General features: G+C 33.3%; 1 protein-coding gene across 1 annotated transcript in view; it reads right to left on the bottom strand.

The window, feature by feature from the left end:
- Nucleotides 1-792: 792 nt before the first annotated feature.
- Nucleotides 793-21480, bottom strand: part of mav (TGF-beta domain-containing family member maverick) — a 44677-nt gene continuing 23989 nt past the window's right edge. The window contains exon 3 of the mRNA XM_081762314.1: nucleotides 793-5227. Coding sequence (XP_081618440.1) covers nucleotides 4335-5227 — 893 coding nt within the window. The 3' untranslated portion in view covers nucleotides 793-4334. The remainder of the gene's footprint in view (nucleotides 5228-21480) is intronic.

Here is a 21480-nt window from a genome sequence, read left to right as displayed (position 1 = left end):
CCTAATTGCTTCGCGTGTGTTGTGGTTTATTTCTATTTAGTTGTTTGTTTACGTGCAAAATGTTTAGTAAATATGATTATTAGAACTATATGCCGTACGTATCGGAACTAACATTATGAAAGATTTACCTTGTATTTCTAATAAAGGATTAAATTCTCACTCTCTTTATAAATTTCGCTGGGCGTTGGCCATGTTCAAGAAAAAAAAGGAACTGGGTTTGGCGGTGAAAGTTTCGGAAATTTGTTTTCTTAATTATATCTTGTTTATTTCTTAATTACTTTTTGGAAATACGTGTTTTCTTCTGCACATTTTCACGTAGATATATGCAATTTTCTGTCAGAAGAAATAAATAATGTTATTTCTATTTATATAATTTCTAAAGACACACGACACAAGTGTACGTACAAGTTAGGATGTATAATTTTTAACAGACCACGTAATACATTATTTCCAAGCTTAATTCTACAGAATTATTATTTGAAAAATTAACAATCATCCACCTGCTTGAAAGACTACATTCTTGTAACGATAGGAGATTTTTTTTTAATATTTTGTACTGAAAAAAAATCTCAATTGGTAAAATATGTTTCACAACTTATTTACTTTAATTTCACTTGTGAATAAAAATGCAAAGGTTTTAAAATACAGATGAGTAGGGACTTTTTTTAAAATTATACTGTACGTATAATACCCTTACAGTAAAAGAAAGACAAGCGTAGAATCAGAAAGCAGGGTATTTCTGTAGCAAGGTATACTATGAGTACTGACGTGTTAAAATGAAAAGAAACAACATTTTTAATTTCTCAAAAACATTTTCATTGCTCAATAATTTATTAAAATAAATATAACGTCAATTTACATCTTTTATATTCAACATTTGTACAAAACAAGGAAAAGGAAAAACATAGGGGAGAGTCTTTTACACGAGACTTATTTTGTATATTTTATATCCTGTTTGTGTTATACCTGGAAAAATTGTTTTCTGATTAATATATAGCTGAACACATGATATAATTGAAAGATAAAATAAAACGAATTGAACGGAAAGTCCTTTCTCTCTGTAAGACTACAATCCCCTATCACTTAAATACTGAAATATATATGTATTTTATACACAGAATGAACTGAGGTCGCTGTACATGCAGAAACTCACAGATCTAGTATACATTTCTTTTTAGTAATTGTAGCACCGAAACAAAAAGATAATGTACAAGATTGACTACTTGGTATGTAAAGTAGCAGTATTTTGTCAACTGGATAAAGCTGATCTTGGCAAAATATGGTTTTGTTTTCTTTCTTTTTTTTCAAAAGTGGGCTTGGTAAAACATATCAACACGAAGTTTAAGTTGTTCTAAATACACATATAATACTTTCAGGGTGGTAAAAATGCCTATTTAGCAATAAATTGTCACATCTACTTATACTAAATATGTTGCATCTCCAGTTTACATTAGGATATTATGTTGATAGACACATATGTCAATCTTTCTAAGAGCCAAACTTGTCTACATTAATTTAGCATACAGATGTTTCTTTAACTGTAGTGAGATAACAATAGACATTTAATTAACATGTAACAACATTCAACAACATATGTCTCTACACCAAAACATTATTGAGAATACTTCATGACCGTGTAACAATTTTGAACTACAATGGCTTACTTCTAATTATCACGTAAAAACATCGAAGATATACAGTTTTCCTTGAAAGTAAAATATGACCGACAATATTGCATATTCTGATTAATTTCTCAGCTGCCAGTATTGAGCATTCTGATGAATTTAAATTATGTTCGCACGTACAACATATACACTGTTCTGTTTTACTCAAACGAAAGGCTAATGAGAAATCTAGACAAGTTGAATAAAATTATCAAAAACAAAGACGTTCTCAGTACAAATGAAAAAATTATATAATTCTTTATTTTTCTATGGCATCAATAATTGTAATTTTAATTATTATATTCATTTAAATGTTGTATGACACTTGGAAATAGATAATATTATACTTGTGAACCAGAGATTATTTTTATATCGTCAGACAATTCCTGGAATGCAAGCTCAAACCCATTCATACACATACAACATTTATACAAACTTACACTAGTCATTGGCATATATATATATATATATATATATATATATATATATATATATATAAACACACACATAAACATACATACATAAGTTAATTGCTTTTGTATTTCGATTAGCTCACTTAAATATCCTTCGTTTAACTGAATTTGGAACAAACAAATGAATAATAGCAAAATAAACATTTGCATGGACGACTTCAATAATTGTGATAGTTGACAAACATCCCAAGTTCATCTACTTTCTCTTTTCTTTTCATTTTTTTTATTTTTGTGTAGATAAGACTTAATAAATGCAATACGTGAAATACTCCAAGTGTACAAAGACGTGTTCAGGTTACAGTTCATTTGATCTGAATATCGAAACGAGACAGAATGGATTGTTGAAGTACAAGTGTGTGTTATATTATTGGGGATGTCAGGAATGAAAAGTTTCTGTTCCACTGAGAAACTGAATTACAACTCAAATTTAAAATTTGGTATTTGGGAGTATAGGTATAGAAACTAATTATGAAATTCAATTATATTCAAAGCAGGTTCTTAGAAGCAGGAAGAAATCTCGGGATGTTTGTCCTCCAGTGTCACTGGTATTAACGTATTTCAATAACATTTTCGTAAGAATAAGTGTTAGCAAAGTTATAATAAAGTTTGCCTAAAGTTATTATGCTTAATGTTGATAATGAATTGAAAATTAAATGAATGCAATATTCTTGTTATTCATAAAAGAGAAATCTTTGTGGAAATTTATTGTCAAGCGTTTCCAGCTTCATGTTTCCTCTCGAATTTTGTGTAAGATGATATCTATTAAAAATCAAATCAATTACATTCATAAATATTACGTGATCACACTGATTAGCATTTGCATGCTCTAAACCTGGAGATAAATAGGTAATTTTCAAATATGCTAACTTAATAACTGCTATTTCTATTAAAACGCATTCTTGTTTCATGGGCAAAGTATCGTTTAATGGAATCAATCAAATAACAATAAATTTTCAAAGTGTACGTTACTTTCCTGCATTCGTTTGTGTGTATCGAATCGCTTCCTGTTCAGACTTCATTTACTAAACGTTTCATTAGTTGACTTAAAATTACTCATTAGAAACACACAGACAAATTCCTACGAAAATGTTATTTTGATCAAAAATGTTTTTTAAATGTTCACGAATACAGCATCGTTCATATGACATTTTTGTTCGGTAAGCAGTGATCTTTTGCTACAAGTTTAGAATATCTAATTCAAATCGTATTTGCACGATGCATTTTCAGATTAGATTTAGTTATTAGAGAAGTTATTTGCAATTATTCGAGCATTTATTTTGTCATGAATGAAATATGTGATTATGCTTTAGCAACGAACACTTACAAATTAAATCAATAGAAAAAATATGTGAACAAAATGTTTAATTGGTATGTACTTAAATTTACGCACTCGAATGAAACATTTACTCTGGTTCGTATATATTTAAATCAGTACTGTTCTTAATTTTCCATGTTTGTATCACCAGTTGTTCAGAGATTGGAAACAGTTTCAGTTAACGAAAGTCATGGTTGGCTCTATATTTTGTTTACTAAAGCTTTACAACATATCACAGTTACAAAAAATAAAAGTATTGAGCATTTGTGGCAATTAATAATTATTGGATTGCAGGCAGTCTATCCAGAGACTACCTGGACCCGTCTACTCTCGGAACTATGACTTACTGAAGAGGCAATAATAATAATAACAATAATTACAATAAATTAAAAAAAGCATGTGCTTATACACGTATTGATCCTGGTGGTTTCTTCAATGCGACTTGAAATAATCGCTGAAACCCGTAATTCCAATGGTTCTTATTCTTCTCCCCAAAACGTAAGGAACTGTTATAGCAATCATTGAAACGGCTTTATCAGATTCTTTGGTAGAGATCTATATTTGCACCCTGTATACATTAAGAAAATCACATTGTGATGGAGTGTTTGCCTTTGTTAAGCCATTCAAGCCTGGCTGTTGTTGACAAACTTGAATAAATATACAGCAAAACATGCTGTAGCGGTCTGCAATCCAGAGCCGCTTCGGAAACATCGACAGACAGTCATACGACCACAATCACCATGTAATTTTGGTGAGATCGAACACTGTGATCAGTTGATTGTCGGACAACTCAATCCACATGAGTGGAGCAGCACAAAATCGATGGTCAAACCAAGAACGCATCGATATTAGTTAAGAACCCACCAATTCAAAGTGGTTTGTCTAGGAACAAGCACAGGACTCTACCAGTACATCTGACCAGTTGCTTACTTTTAAAGAAGGCTTTCCATTACTGTTATCAGCATAATGAAGAATCTGTATACTTGCAAGTTTGCTGGGCGCACAACATGGTTTAGGAACACGTTTTCTGTTATGCTTAGACATGTAACCTTGCAAAAGTGCATGTGATGATGCTACATTATAAACAAGCGGACACCGACCTTTACAATATCCTACATCTATTGTTTTCGGTGCTACAATAAAGTCAAAACCTTGAAGTTCATCAAATGCCACTACTAAAGAATGTTTTGCACAGCAGTGCTTTTCACTACTTTTACAGTCTAGTCTCCTTTTGGTTGCGTTTGATCGATCCATTACCTCACGCAGTGAAAGTTCATCTGACGTGGAACGTTTGGATCTGGACGGCGAACGTACACTAGTCAAGATATTCAAAACTGGTCTTAATGTACTGTTGAAGTTGACACTATTTCCAGTTACCAGCTGGAAATTATATGACGCACACTCATCACACTCAATTTCTAGTCCTAAGTTGGTGTCGGGATGACGCACCCATGACTCAACAGCTCTCGTGACGTCAAATTCAGTCCATCTCGACGCATCGAGTTCAATTTCTTTATGGTCCACTAGCAGTCTCTCGATCACTTTGTCTTTGGATGTGGGATTTATTAACTGGTATACTCTCACAAATGCACTTTGAACTCTCTGAACTAAGGAATTGTGGAACGTTTCAGGCTCTGGATGAAACATATAGATTTTCAGCGTGGCATAATTTATATCAGCTACTTGGTTCTGTGATGCTTCTGGTATTTCGATGGGAAAGTAAACCCAAGCACTGTCTTCGGATGCACTTCTGCGTGGTCTTTGTTTCTTATCTCCTGTAAGACATAAGAAATAACGAAGTTAGAATAAATAAAACATAGTGTGTAATCCAGCAGAGTAAGTTCTACTATGTATATATGCAAATTATTTCTATAGTAACCAGAAAGTCGTGACGAGACATTGATATATATTTTTCTTATTATGTTAATTACATCTATACTTATATATTAAATAATGTGTGTGTGCGTGTTTGTGGACAGACTTTCGCATACAAAAGAGGTCAGCCACAGACACTGAATATTTCAGGTAGTGTTACATAAAAAGTGTAATAATAATATTAATAATAATAATAATAATAATAATAATAATAATAATAATAATAATAATAATAATAATAATAATAATAATGACATCCTTAGATAGAAAGAAAAACTACTCTCAACATTGAGAGGAGAAGCCTTTCTTACTAACAGAAATAATTCTACATATATTGTTATTACATATTGATCAACACACGAACAGAAATGTGAATGTAGCGTGTTTGAATGAAACGCACTCTCCACATTATACTCTTAAAAATTTCGGGAGTTTACATGAGAAATGAACAACAAAATTAAGCATTAAATTTCTGTTCTTAATAGTAAATATTACTTTAACATTGATAATATAGCAGCAGTATTTTTATAGCTAGGTGTGTATAATTCAGAAATTGTAATACTGTATATCAAATTCTCCTTACATAATATAAGCGGGCTTCAGTGGTACGTTAATCTAACTAAGCCGAAATATGCAAAATAATATTAGTGACACATAACTGTGAGTATAGTTTTTATTTGCTGTATTAACAGCTCTGTATGCAACGTACAATATGCAAATTTCAATAAACATTACAATATTTTATGATCTGATTATCTAGACCGCCTTCTAGAGACACACAGTTAGATACATTCATCATCATCTTATGTATTCTGCCATTATTAGCAGGCCATTTGCTTCAAACTGAAAGGATTCCATGCACTACGGTTCTCAGCTAACTTCTTCGTCTTGGCGCAGGAATTTTCTGGTCCATGAACTGCAGCTCTTTTCACCCCGCCACTGTTTTCCTTCTACCGTGCCTCTTAGCATGTTCTGCATGATACAGTTCCTTCTCAGCAAATATCACAATACGTTTTTCTTTCTCATATTAATCACATCTCAAAATGTTATTCTCTCCATCATTATTTTTAACATTTCGTTCATTTCCGATTCAACCTAGCATATTCTCTCTACTCTCCTCCACACCCATATCTCAAAAGCCTGCAGTCCTTTTCATCCCTTTTTGCGTAATGTCCATGTTACTGCCCGATAGAGTGCAATACTTCACACAGCACCTATAATTCTGTTCCTAACTTTATTTTATTCAAGAACCCACAAAATAGACTTTTCTTCCGCCTATATACAATAAATATGTAATCTTTCAGTTTAACGTCCCATGATTATGCCTGTTTAGCTAAGGGAGACGGATAAGGCAAGTGAATGATTACGGAATAATTGGTGGGATGATAATGTGGGGGAATGGGAGTGCCCCGAGGAAACCCACGGACACGATGTTGTCCACCACAGGCTTACTTGGCCGGGGATCGAACCAGAGAGCTCATGCAACAGATGTAAGCGCTCTACCACTGCATCACCGTGTCCCTTGCAATAAATATACATGTTTGGTCGTTAAAAAAAGGAAGTAAGCGTTACATATTTATACATTGTGAAATTTTCTTTTAAAAGAACATAATATTCTTACATCATATGGTATATTCAATAAGAAGAAGAAGAACTCGTGAGAACGTCTCTTGGGAAATATCAATGCATTATCATTATTCTAATTTTGAAGTCAAAGATCATATTTTGGAAATGTTTCTCAGAGTTGCTTCACTCATGTGACAATATTAATCATTTTAGAAACGTTGAAATCTTCAAGCTCTGAAAACTCTTTGAAGGTCGTTAAAATGTTCCCCTTCTCATTCTTTGGTGACCCCTGCCAGAGCACTGGACTTTTAGTCGGAGACGCCTGACGTCAAACATCTAATTTTCAGGGCAGTGTTATCAGTGATGTGACATCTACGGGTCACCTCTATCTTGTCGAGTTTCCATACGATCATAACACACCACTCTCAGAATATTGTTTGCTCAATACATTGAATATATGTACACAATGTTAACTATAAATGGTGAAGACTTATTCTCTTTTACTTTTGTTTTTAACGGTAATTAGTTAAAAATGTTATATGCATTTCATTTGAACTAAAGTTGGAATAGTCACTTGAAAATTTAGTAAAGTAACAGTCTTATAATTTTCATATTTCAAAGGTAGTTTTATTGTTGCTTACGTTATATATAAGAATATCTTGCTCTTAAACTTGAATTAGACTTTGTGACATTTATTTCCGTGTGCTTATCAGTCATTTATATCCGAACACACTAACGGATAATCTACGTAATACTAAATTAGAAAAAGAAGACACTATTCAGCACATTCTTTTCATTTGTTATCACCGTAAAAAATCACATGTTATTTATAACATACTGTATAGGTATTATTATTCCTTAAGGGACAAAACGTAACAGCTTAGCATCAGTTAATTAAGTCAAAAGTTTAAAAAAACGAGAGAAGTGATTATCGGAGCTGGAAGATTCGATTTTGTGCAAAATACCCGTTGTCACCATCTTTTAAAGTCCCTTGAATAAAATGAAGTTGGCTCGAAGTACTGCTACTGGAAGAATTTTAAATGGTATGATCGCCTAGATTTGACGAGTACAAATCCACAGTTACCTACTTCTAACCAGAGTATTTACTTTTTTCAGCATTTTTCTGTCTGCAGAGCGCGCAAAGGCTCAAAAAAGTTAAATCTTTAAGTTTTAGGTCCCATGGTTATGCCGGCTAGGCTAAAGCAGACGGTGATGATGAAAAATGAATGAAATGGTGAAATGAATAAAGTGGAGGAAACGGAAGGATCCCGAGAAAACCCACGCACACGGTGTTTGTCCGCCAGAAATTCATTTGACTCGAGCTGAGATCAAACCGAGGACCCCAACACAAAGACTCAGTTGCAGAGCTCTCATCGCTGGTGCGAAGTGTCCTTCGTTAGATAGCATTCCATGGAAATCGATGTCGGACAACGTTGAGTGACTTTTCTTGGAGTTTTCCTGTTTATTCTTATTCTGCTATTTCTTTCCATTATCACCAGTCTTCTTTAGCCTGTAAGGCATCACAATCGTAAAGTTAAGGATTTCAGTTTGCTTTCATTTCTCGATATGAGCTCATTTCATCAAACAAAGGTATTATTTGCATTGAGCCCTCACAAATACTAAGTAGTTTCCAAAAGTTCATTGGAAAAGTTTTCAATGTTTGCTTGGTAGTTATTAACAACGAATGTAATAAGCATTTGTCGAAATCATGTTCTTCTGTAATTTCTATATAAATATTCTGACAGTGAGACTCTCCTTATTTTACTTTCAAAACTAAATTTCCGACAAGAAACAAATATTTCTAGATCATTCGAGACATACATAAATTACAAAAGTCGATGTATAGATTGAGAGGACACGTAGAAGGAAAACTCACGCGAGTCTTATATGTGAAAAGAACACAAAATATTCCAATACTTGAGGAACAAAGACTTTAAGAAGAGTAATACGTGAAGATTTGAGCCAAGCAATAATTAACACATATCTGTGAAAACAACAAAGCCAACCTACGCAAAAGCTCGTCATCTTTGCAAAATCTCATGCTCTCAACAAGCGCCAAAATTAATTTTAGACTGGGGTCAGGAATGCCCTAAGGAATTCACACGTGTTTGTCGTCGATCATTATTTCATTCATCATAAAGGCCGACAACAAGGAGCCAGAAAGATGGGATGTTGTGGTAGAAAGAATAAATAGGCCTCCATGGAGTCTTAACTGTTTCTCCCTCTCAGGGATCCTTCCAATTCTTTCAGCTTCCTTTTGATTTCTTACCAAATTTAATTTGAGAAGATCAAATGGTTCAAGTTACGACTTTTACAATTTTCATGACATTACCGTAGCATGATCAAGGTGACAAATGGTGGAAATTCATACTAAAAAGAGCAACTGTCGACATTCAGGAAAATTTAAAATAATTGAACATAAATTTTAGGGTAAAATAAATAGCTACCTTTTTCAGATTTATATATCGTTAAAAAAAACATGAATAACATAACAAAATCTTTTGTGTTGTAACTCATTAAGTTTTTCTATTATTAACATTATCAGAATTTGATCAATTCGCCCAAACTGTAACTCGAGAGTTAGCGCCGCTAAGTATCATTTGTTATAATGGGATCAAATAAATTATAAAGCCTATGGAATTATCTATGATTATGCATCCATAATCATATCTTGGATACAAGCTATCCTGAAATTTAGATTAAGAAACTCAGATTAAATTTGTTCTTAACAACCCAAACAAAATTTAAAGTACATGTTTGCACTAGCATTAGTGATATTACTTTAAAAACACACTTTTGAGTGTTACATATTTACTTTTAAAAGTTATTTGACTGTTACATATGGTATGACTTCGCATTTATAAGTTTACTAGTTGCGTAATTTATTGTATAATGTCTATAGAAGCTCAAGCGTATAATAACAATAATAAAAAAGAAAGGGGGATGATTATTAATAGTTCACCTACACTGGAACGTAGCAATCCAATTGCATGAGTCAAAACTTTCCGGAAAGAAAATTGCTATCTGTAATCTATGAAATATTTCTCAACAGAAGATATGTATGTACCCACATTGTTGTTACATGAAAACAACAAAAGGTAACAAATTTGTATTGCAGGATCAACTTTACTATCCGTTACCACGGCCTTAGAATCAACCTTGAGAAACAACCAGACAAGGAGTTTAACTTGCCGTTGCTCGCATTATATGAAGAACGTCACGAAGCTACACGCACTAATGCACACCATCCGGATCTAGAAACCACAGATGAAGCTTCAATTGCTCCTAAAACAAAAGCCGTGGATTTAAAAGTTTGGAAAACCCATTGATTAAATGTGTTTCTGTCCGTGAGGAAGGCGAAAATAGTGCAGTCAGGCAACTGCCCTCCCAAGACCGCTTCCTTCTTCAGGAACAAGTAGACACCCAAGGATCATTCGGGTGGGTGGGTTGGTTGCTTTACTTGATTATGTTAGCTTAAGAAACAATTAAAACGTTACAGCACGTAATTTCCAGCTTGTTGTCTGTACAATCAATAAATTAATTGGTGGACTGAATGTAGCTTCATGAAGGTGGGTGAGACCTTTAAATACATACATTGGTAGACAACATGGTCATTTTCCAAACACTTACGTTGCGCCTTGTTTAAGACGATTTACATTATTAAAGTTGAACATCTGAACATTCTTGTTATGCCAAATGATTATTTCCCGCCTCACACTGATTTATTTATTTTTATGCTATCATTAGATGCGGGAAAGAATGAAGAGAGTTTCAGATTGGCTGTACTTAAAATATGATTTTTTTTAAAAAAGGGAGGGATAATGCCGTAAAGTAACGCCCTTCTTAAAATTTATTTTATTTTTTCTTTCTTTTTAGATGTTTCAAATATAGTTATCTGAGAAATTAGTAACCTGATTTGAGTAAATTTCACAATACTAGTCAAAGGATACTTGTGTCCTCTTAATTATAAATAAAAAACTACATAACACAAAGAAAGTAACAAGTAATGTAGCCAATAATATATATGCATTTGTTTATTTATTATTTTGTAATATAAATAGATTAACTAAATGAAATGAAATTTTGAGTTTTACGTCCCACGGTTATGCCGGTAGATTAACTAAGGTACGAAAAATAGGTTAAGCACATAGAAGACAATAGAGTTACTATACTTCCGTGTTCTTTAAATTGTTGTTCCAACGTACCTAAAGTAATGAAGCATTATGCGATGAACATTTCGTCAGCATGAACTTTAGCGTTTACAATGTCGATAATTTCAGAAATCTTCTTATCAATTTTATAATTCCTTTTTTATTTTATTTTTTTAAACTGGATGACGCTGCTCCAATAGACAATTTAGCAAAGAGGTGGTAAGAAGGAAACTAACATGTTATAACTTGCCTTCGCCAACTAAAAACCAAACAATGAGTTTTTTGCCTGTCATTTGTTTAATTTGCAGGACAGATAGGACGTTTCAGAGTTTGCAGAAATTTGTGCAGTACTTTAACAGTTTCTTGGGTATTCCAAAACGACAACAACATTTGGAAATATCTATTTCTGAGGATTAGATCATTGGCTTAAGTAGCTTTCAACTTTGACGCTTAATTGCTAGTTATTATTTATGTACTCGACACGTGATGTCACAGTCGGTTTCGTTGAGCAGATTTCCACTTGTCAAGTTTTGTCAGTTGAAGCTAGTATCGCAGCCCACGCCTTGTAGAACAATGTGAGTAAATGACGATAGCTAACTCACAGAATTTACAATCAGCTTCAGCTTACAGCTCATACGTAGGTGGTCTCAGAAGGCATATATAAGAATCAAAGATTTCTATTCAGATATGTGATCATCACCAGAAACAGCAGGCACAATATTTGACACGGCGTATAAGAGAACTCCCAGTTCAAGGTAAACGAAGCTCAACAAAGTTGCATAAGACACAAATAAATGTTTTCGAGATAACAAATCTACAGCCAAATCATTTATTATATTTCTGTTTACTTGTTTCATTTCACGTGTTCCGAAAAAAAAAATGTTTATTGCATTTTGGATCCGGGTATTCAATTTTCGGTTATATGTCTCTTCGAACTTATGTGTACAATGTTGTTAATACATGCTGTAAATGTATTCACTCTTATTGTGTATTTAGGTCTACTAATAGATCTACTTTTCTCTTCCTACGCTTCACATTAACACTTCAACCAAGCAATGTTAGTACTAAGCACACAAGCCTAGAACGGTATTCAAAACCAGGATCCTTTGAATAATCTTAATGTTTTTCCTACTTGAAAGATTTGCTTATATTGGATATCCTTGAGAATTGTCAATACATTTTACTTGATGAACATATTATTAATCTATTTAATTGAGGAAAGAGTATAATTACTGGTTGATGAACTTGAAAGATTCGCAGTCAAACTCTTTGTAGTCTTTATATTCGTAGTTTTTAAAGTAGGCACATAAAAGAAATAAAATGTTTTCGTTCTCAGTATTATCAAAACGTAGTAAAGCTAGAAAATTTTAGATTTAGAATAGCTACGAACAGTGGGAAACAATGAATGTGGTATTGCATCTAGTGTTCAACGTACGAAATAAAAAAAAATGTTTCCAGCAAAAGTATCAAAGTCTTATTAGTGTTTGATAAACTAGATATAGATAAAAAGAAATACAGAAGAGGAAGATTTAATCTATTAATTACTCCAATGATAATAGTTTCTAATTATTCATCATAACAAATACATAGTCAAACTTCAGAGAACGGAGATTTTTGTTTAAAGAAAAAGACAATAGGAACTACGTGTGTTCTTTTGAGCTAGTCTTATCTTATTTCAGTACAAACTACATCATTTTGAAAGTTTCCTATCGTAAAATTGTTATAAATCCTTGTCTGCGTATATTGTGTGCATCTAAATATTTTACACGTTTCCATTATTATTATTTTATGTAAACTACCTTTTAGAGCAGAAAAAAGTGAATCAAAAATATAATTTTTATTTGAAATTCCACCACCACTCTTCGCATGAATCCTTCGAAGTTAAATATTGGTTCTCCAGCTACGCAGCAGAAACGCCAAGCACTAACTTTGAGGTGAGTCAGTGCCTATTTTAAAGCCTTCTGAAACCTCAAAGAGCTAATCACTCGTAAATTTTCAACATTTATACCTTTTTGAATTTATTTTAGAAGCAAAGAAAGAAATAATAAAGGAAAATCATTCCAAACTACCGCGTGAAATGCAAGTATTAGTCTTCATTTAAATAAAAATATCTGGTTTCTGTTTCATCTAGAGTACGTATGTGACCTTCAGGATTTTCAAAGTGTACAAACGTTTTCATTATATTTATTGCTTTGATTTGCCCTACTTGAGATTCAATCTTATTATACAAGATTGTCACTCGAATTAAAGTAAAAGTTAGTATTGATCCTCAAAAGTGCATATATATATATGATTATAAAACGTAAACAATGTAAACATTTGTCTATGTGTGTTTCAAAATGCGATAGTAGTTCACAGAACAAGCAAAACTGAGTTTCACACATGTTTCAGGATTTTGTCAAAGTTATGCGTTTCACCACGAGTATTTGGTGTAGTGAAATATTCGTATTTATTTTAAAACAGGTTATTAAGTTAGGGTCTTTGAAACCAAAACATACACAATCCATTGCGGCTTGCACGATATCTGTCATGGCTATAGAACTTACAATCAAAGAAACACACACACACACACAAACACAAAGAAAATACTACTCTTGAATTGCCTGTAGAGTCCCATGTTTGCAGAAGTGTTGTGTACAAAGAAATATTTACATTTTTGTATACTTCAAGCAATATGTTACATTAACATCTGTTACACTATACTCAGTTAAGGACAAAAATTTAGGGGCGAAAAATGTACAGTTATTTGCAACTTATTGGGGAATTGTCGTTTACCGAAGAAACTAGGCAGAAGAATATTTTGACGTCTTGGGTATAGTTTACTATACATAAAAGATCGCGGAATTAGACATTTCAGGTAAAAATTGCTGTTTGTAGATTAATATGGCGTGATGAGTTTTCTTTTTCAAATTTTACTCACACAATTACACACAGGTTAAGGAAGATGGTGATAATGAGATGGTTGATAATGGTGCAATTAAGAAAGTGGGAGTAACACCATACACATGGTGTTTGTCCACTACAAAACCCGCTTGGCGAGATCTAGGATCAAACTAGGAATCCCAAACACCAGAGGTGAGCGCTCTACCAGTGAGTCCTCGCGGCCGTGAGAGATATTATGATAATCGTGAATAAAGTCATGGCATACGAGTATACTGTTGAACAATTTCTTAAAGATTTGACTTACTTTAATTTTATAGTGGGGTTTCTTTTATGTCTGATGAGTGGCACATCCACCAAAGGAATGGAGAAAAAAATAGTATAGGTCTAGATCCAGGTGTTTTTTTTTTTTTTTTTTTTTGATTAAGAATAATACAATATTTGCAACGTATACATTTATATAAGTTGAATATTTTTATTCTTTCAAACTTCTAGAGGTATTTCCCCATTAAATAATCCTGCCGAATTAGACATAGCATTATTCATTCAATTTAGGTACAAAAGAAGTAGGCTATTTTCTATTCTTATAATCTTGCCCTGACAAAAATCGAAGTTCTTTCTCTCCTATAAATTGCGTTGAGGCAATCTGAATTTCACGCTAAGTATGCCGTCAATAGAATAATAATTATCAATAACACACAATGGTAACGTTGCGTGAAAATGAAACGAGAGATAGCCATGCCGCTGGGAAGAAAATAATAATAAAAAGAAACTCTAGATCCGGGAAAATCAGGATATTAACATCTTGTGAATCGAGAAACATGCTTAAGGAAGATAGCAACTCAAGGTCGTTCCACCTGTACTACCGTCCACTTTTAGAGGCCGGATTATGCAAGTCCGTGTAAATTGAAATCAGGAAACTATTCACAAATATGTCACCATGAAAGTGGGCTAAGGATCGCAGGACAGGAGTTAGCACGTTGGCCTCAGGAACAGATGGTGCAGCGTTCCATTTCCGGTACTGACTCTTCTGGTTTCTTCACAGAGTTTCTCACCCGAGATGTTATGGTTCCTTAGATATGTAATGCACCTAATTCAGCTTGAGACTAAAGCCGAATTTTTTGTGCTTCAAGAACCAAGAAAATATAATGAAATATTGTAGAGTTGCTTAAATGTGTAGTACCAAGTTAAATTCATGGTGAAGATTACTTATTTTATATACCCCTGTTCTTAGGTATATATTTTCACAAGTTTTAATCTCAGCCTCACCCACTCCCGTGAACAGTACGAGACTGAGAGGTCCGGTTGAAAACTGTGAAGTAATGTGATTTTGATTTAATTTGATTTTCAGTTTAGCGTCCGTTTCAGCAGCGAGGTTATACGAGACGTGAATCAACAGCTTAACATTGGATCCGAACAGCATGAGGTCCCGCGACAATCGGACCCGGCTGTCCAATGGCGTGCATACTAACCGCTCAGCCACGAGGGAGCTCATTGAAGTAGAGTGAACTTAGGGTCGTATAAAGTTTTAGATTAACTGAGTTTCAGGAGTCAATTGATCGCATGAGATTGAGGTTGTGTGAGAATCGGATTAAGTCTCTCTATTCGCAGAAATTAAATAAATAATTGATTAGTTTGTTGTAATAAGGGCGTAAGCGAGTTTACGCCCTTTTTGCATCAAACGCATTTGTGGCTTTTGCCATGCTTGTTTAGCCTCCTGGTAACATTTCAATTCAATATCGGAATAAAATGCTGTATATCACATTGTTTTATGTAAGAAAAAACATTACTAAAATTTTCAACATCGTTTTTCTCCAATTGCATGTTTCAGATTTACGCCCTTATTGCATCAAACTCCTCAATTGACGGGAAGGATCACTTTGCTAAAGGGAATTCAAGGGAAATTTGCAACTATTTATCCTTTACTCTGTGAGTGGTAAATCCTCTTGCCTTATGTGTGGACAATGGCGGATTCTCAAGTAACAAATGAAAGTGATTAAATGTACTCACTCAATCGATTAATTGCTCTACTCTTTTAACAACAACATTGAGTTTTTCTTTTTCATTGTTACACTGTTTTGGTTTAAAGGCCGGCCTATTCTAAACATGGGTGCACCTTCCTCAGTAAACAACATTCACAAATGGTACTCAGAATGAAGTCATCGAACTGGCATTCACCTGGTACGTTTGAATATTTTTTTTTCAAAAGAAAAAAAAAAGATGTCATATGTCCTACTCTGGAAATCTCCGTTTAGATATGATTGAAATGCGTTATTAGTAGTCTAATATTAGCGTTAATCTTAATACGGTTCTTATTATGTAATAAGTCATAAACGACTAGAGAGTATACAAACAAACTGAAATATAAAAATGTTGGTAAGTGAAAATTCTCCCCTTTTCCGCTCGGATGAGCTGACTTTGAAGTAAATAGACATGGATGAGAGAACAAAGGCACCAGAAAAGAATTAATTGAGTGTGTTTCTTCTGCTGTTGTTATATACCCACTACTCTTTGTCAATGTTGTGAACGAGACGTTTAGCTGTGGTTGCTTCATACAATTAATGTTGAAGATCCGGCTCAACAAAAATTATTTTTTTAATGCTGTACCCGTGAAGTCTTTTACTACTATTGTTATTATGATTGTTATTATTTGAGTAGGGAAAAGGTCATGAATTCTCAGTAAGAATTTCTGATGTTTGCATCAACAAGGAAATACGATTAGGCTTTTTTCACGGCCAAAGCCACGAATATGTTGCTGGCGAGAAAGTTTATTATTATTATTATTATTATTTTAGGAGAAAATTGCAGCAATAATCTCTCTATGTTTCAGATCTCCCTCTTTCTCGTTCTAATCTTCGTACACCTCGTAGCATATAGCGTAAACTCAGGCAATCGTGACCTAACGCGGTCATTAATATTGTTCCTTCTAGGCAGATAAGAACCTCTTGATTACACAATGTTTCCAGTTTACACAAGAATCAAGTTTCTGAGTTTAAGGCATTCATCAGATACTTTAATTTATATTATCATGAAATTTTTCAATTATGTACTATTAGATAGGGACGAAGATTTTGTTTACATATTAAATGTCTGCTTAGTGTATTATAATAGTGGTTTTTACTTTCCTTAATTCCTTTATCGAAATAATAATAAAAAACTTCAAACATGAAGACCAACGTTCTCATTAACGAATTTTAGAAAACAAACCTCCATCTTTAATTATGAAGGGGATAACGATGTGTTTACTACAGTTATAAACGCAAACTGCTTCATAATCCTAAAGTTAACTTACAGCATGGAGGGACGATACCTCGTTTCGGATTATTTATGTATTAATGGCGTCTGATTTTCAAGTTAGTAAATCCTATATTAAAATATGTTCCGTCAAAAGTAATTACCTATCTAGCACCGTGATAAATTAGAGAAAAAGAGACAAAAAGTAGATATGTGAAGTAACTTAAATAGAAGAAACATAAAAAAAATGTGTTGCACTAACAGCTATTTGTGCACTTCCAGTCTTCAGAAGAGCTTGATCAAAAATATCTGTCCCATGCACAAAAGGTGATTAACATTTCGTAATAAGATTATCATAACTAACTAACTAACTAACTCTATGGCCTATGGAACCCGGAGGTTCAGTGCCGCGTTCACAAAAGCTCTCCACTGACTTCTATCCTTAGCTAATTGGATCCAGTTTCTACTTTGTATTCCTATCTCTGCGAGATCCATCTTAATATTATCCTCCCATCTGCGCCTAGGTCTTCCTAATGGTCGTTTTCCTATGGGTCTACCAGTCAAGACTTTGAAAGCGTTTCTACTTTCTTCCATTCTAGCTACATGACCTGCCCACCTAAGCCTCCTAGACTTGACGACCCTAACAATGTTGGGTAAACTGTATAAACTATGTAGTTCCTCGTTATGAAGCTTCCGCCATTCCCCATTCTCGTTCCTCTTGGGTCCGAATAAGATTATCATACTTCAAAGTAACTGCTATGTTTACTATATATAGGTTTACTATATCTTCCACAAGTTGGAAAAAGTGAATTGTATGATAAAAGTGTTCGGTCAGAGAAAGTTGAATGCTATTGTTTAATTTCTGTTACTATACAGTATTGAAAATTTACTGTAAAAGAAACAACATAAATTTTACATAATACAATAATAATAATAATAATAATAATAATAATAATAATAATAATAATAATAATAATAATAATAATAGAACAACATCTGATGCCCGTTCGCGTGTTGAATATATGTACACAGTGGCTGTGTTGGCTAGTGAGGTGCGTTTAAGTTGAGTTGAGTTGAGTTGATTTTGAGTTTAACGTCCCTTTCAACAGCGAGGCTATATGAGACTAGACCTACTGATTAACGTGGAATCAAAACCACATGAGCTTTCTTCGGGAATCGAACCCGGGTCTCCTAGGGCACGTTTACGTAACTCAATACTGTACAAATTAATATCTTAGAATTGTTGTATTTGCTATTACTACTATTATTAGAAAGTAGTACTTTGAAAAATAAACGTTCGTCTTCCTTTTCGTATCATTAAAAACGCTTAACTTAATAGACTAATTAATTGGGGAATTAACAGAGACGTCAGTGGAAAGGCTATTTGACCCATTAACAAAAATCTTTAATTCACAATAATTATATCTACATCATATTGAAGAGTTTAAATGCCCTCAACTGCTAACTAGGCAAGTGACAAGAGCTATTTTTTTTTAATACGCTTTGTTTTAACTTGTGTTTCTTTATTTCATCTATCAAACAATTGTTGTTTTATAATCCTCACCCCTGGTTGGTTCGGAGTTTAATGAACCTTTCCACCAAAAATGATATATGAGCCGTAAGCCTGCAGTTTACAGTGGTATATACATACACACATCAACTGAAAATCGAATTCGAGTCTTCAGCGTCGAAAGTGTGTATACTGACCATATACCCAACTCATGCATAGTCTTCTATCAAAAACAAGTGTGTATTATTTGCTCTTTTTAGGAATTTGTTAAAAGTATGGCTATCAATACTTATATTCTACATGGAAAATATGGGAAGATATTTTTAGCAAGAACATGTTTCAATAAGGAATTTCAACTTTTTCTAACATTTGGGAAAAAATGAAATGAGGCTAATATTTTGAAGTTACAATATCTACGATTATCAAAATCTAGCAACAAAAATCTAGTAACAAATTATTCGGTACAAAAATGCGTTATTCTTTAAATCACTGCACCTATTGTAGAAACATTAGATTCATAGCTTAGAGCTCTTATAAATTCATCATTATATATATATATATATATATATATATATGTGTGTGTGTGTGTGTGTGTGTGTGTTATCTGGAAAGTGTTTTCATATTCGCTCTAAAAATCGATATATATACAACATTTTGTCAATTACACGCAACACAGTAGATTGACTCAATTTAGTGTCAGTTCAGTAAAATATGCATTTTTCTAGAGTTCAATAGCAACTGTGGGGCAGCCCCATAGTTAACTAAGCGTAGTGTTAGACTGGGATTTCTTGCCATGCGATTTTACGGTGGCCGCCTCGCTGATAAAAAGTCGGGAAAACCCATGCAACGCTCACAACAGAGTGAAAACACAAGGAAGCGAAAATCAAAAGAATAGAATGAAAGAAAGAAAGATTGAAATAAACACACACACAAAAAATGAGAGAGAAGCATCCGGCACCGAATGATTCTTCAAAGGTCGGGTAGCTGACGTCATGCCATGGTCCATACCTCAACCACCTCCACAGATGATCCATTTGCAAATAAATACCTTCATCCCGGCAACCACCTACATGCAAACTTTCGTTAATTATTTAAGCACGAATATTATATTATGGAGAAATTAGGTGATGCTCTTGGCGTATCACAAGCTGATCGTTATCCAATTTTATTTATTTATTTTTTTAGTAATACACACCTACATAGAGACAATATGGATATATTTCAGATATAAACACCGCTACTTTAAGATACATAGCAGACAGGAAGAGCAGTTTATAGCAGATTATATATGGAGGAATACATAACCAATGATTGGGTCTATTATTATTATTATTATTATTATTATTATTATTATTATTATTATTATTATTATTATTATTATTATTAAATATAATACTAATAATATTTGTGTTTTATAACTGTTAAACAGAATAAATGGGACATGTTAAATCATTTTATTTAGCAAAATCTCAACTATGTTTAGTATAATTCACGACTCATAAATTATCGACGCAATCATAAATATTCAATTAAAAATAATCATAAAACGTATTTGTTTCATGTGTTCGTGCTTGAAGAAGTACAAACCGTGGTCTGAAAGTTCTTAAACCAAATGTGTTGCTATTGGTCATAACAATATCGGTGTACTGTTTCAACCGCTATCCTTTTTTACTGCTCTTAAGGGATCTGTATGGAGAGGGTTATCATTCATTGATAAAATAACACGTGTCTCTTATTCGTAAATATTTTTCAATGCTATTTCAACTTTTAAAAATTGTCACATTCAGACTCCTGAACGCAGAAAAATGAAAATATTTAAAATATTGGCCGACGTTGTATTAACAAATACCGATTCGATTCTAGAAGTTATTTACAACCTTTGGAGCTATTAGAATTACTAAAGTTAACATCATTTTATTGACTTCAAGAACTCGTTATTCATAATTTCATGCTTGATTTGTAGGATTTAGCAATTATAATTTGATCCTAATTAAAGACAGTGAACAAGATATTTATTAATGTTTATAAGGATCTAGAAACGAACGGTTATGATATACGTTGTATATAATAGATAAATGCAATTGTATGTGGCTCTACAATCGTGTTATCAATCTTGAAATTGTTAATACATCAAACAAAGAGCACTCTCCACTGGAAGTTTTGTGATTTGAAACCAAAAAAGAATTTGTTTCTTACTTCAGAGCAGTGAAAATGAAGTAGAATACAGTATGGTCTCCTATTATGCATTTGTTCAAAAGAAAATATACCAGTCTCTATAAGAAACACAAATATTGAGTAACAGTAGGCTGGGTAGTTTGACTAGCAACTGTATTATCCGTGTTTAGTTAGTAGAATGCCATTTATGAATGTAGGTAAATGTGTTTACTTTCGAGTTAGTAATTGTTAGCAAGACACAAAATTTGGAGAGCGAACTTTCTGCCGACACATAATGTTCGTCTTTCGAGAATGAAAACATCTTTAGGACTATCGAGTTATTGAACGTGACTTTCGAGTTTCGTTTATCACTTTCTAGCCCTACTTGTTGTTTTAGTTTTCCTTTCTCTTCTCTATTATCATGTGCGTTGCTCGTATGTGTAAAAAAAAATATGCTACTAAAAATTTCTTCAATAGAAAGACATGTTCTGGATTTACTACGACATATAATATTTTACACTAATTAACATGTCTGCATGGAAGGTTAGAGGAATATGGAAGGCAACAGGCGGTAAGGCAGTGAAGAAGTTAACTAATATGGCCGGAATTCTTTCGAAAACGAATGCTGCACTGTGTTACTGTGGACCACAAACCATAT

Source organism: Thermobia domestica, chromosome 6 (genome assembly GCF_964235325.1).
Source record: "Thermobia domestica chromosome 6, izTheDome1.hap1.1, whole genome shotgun sequence".
In the NCBI taxonomy this organism is placed as follows: Eukaryota; Metazoa; Arthropoda; class Insecta; order Zygentoma; family Lepismatidae; genus Thermobia; species Thermobia domestica.
The sequence above is the reverse complement of the archived record's forward strand: the minus strand, read 5'-3'. Positions and strand labels throughout refer to the sequence as shown.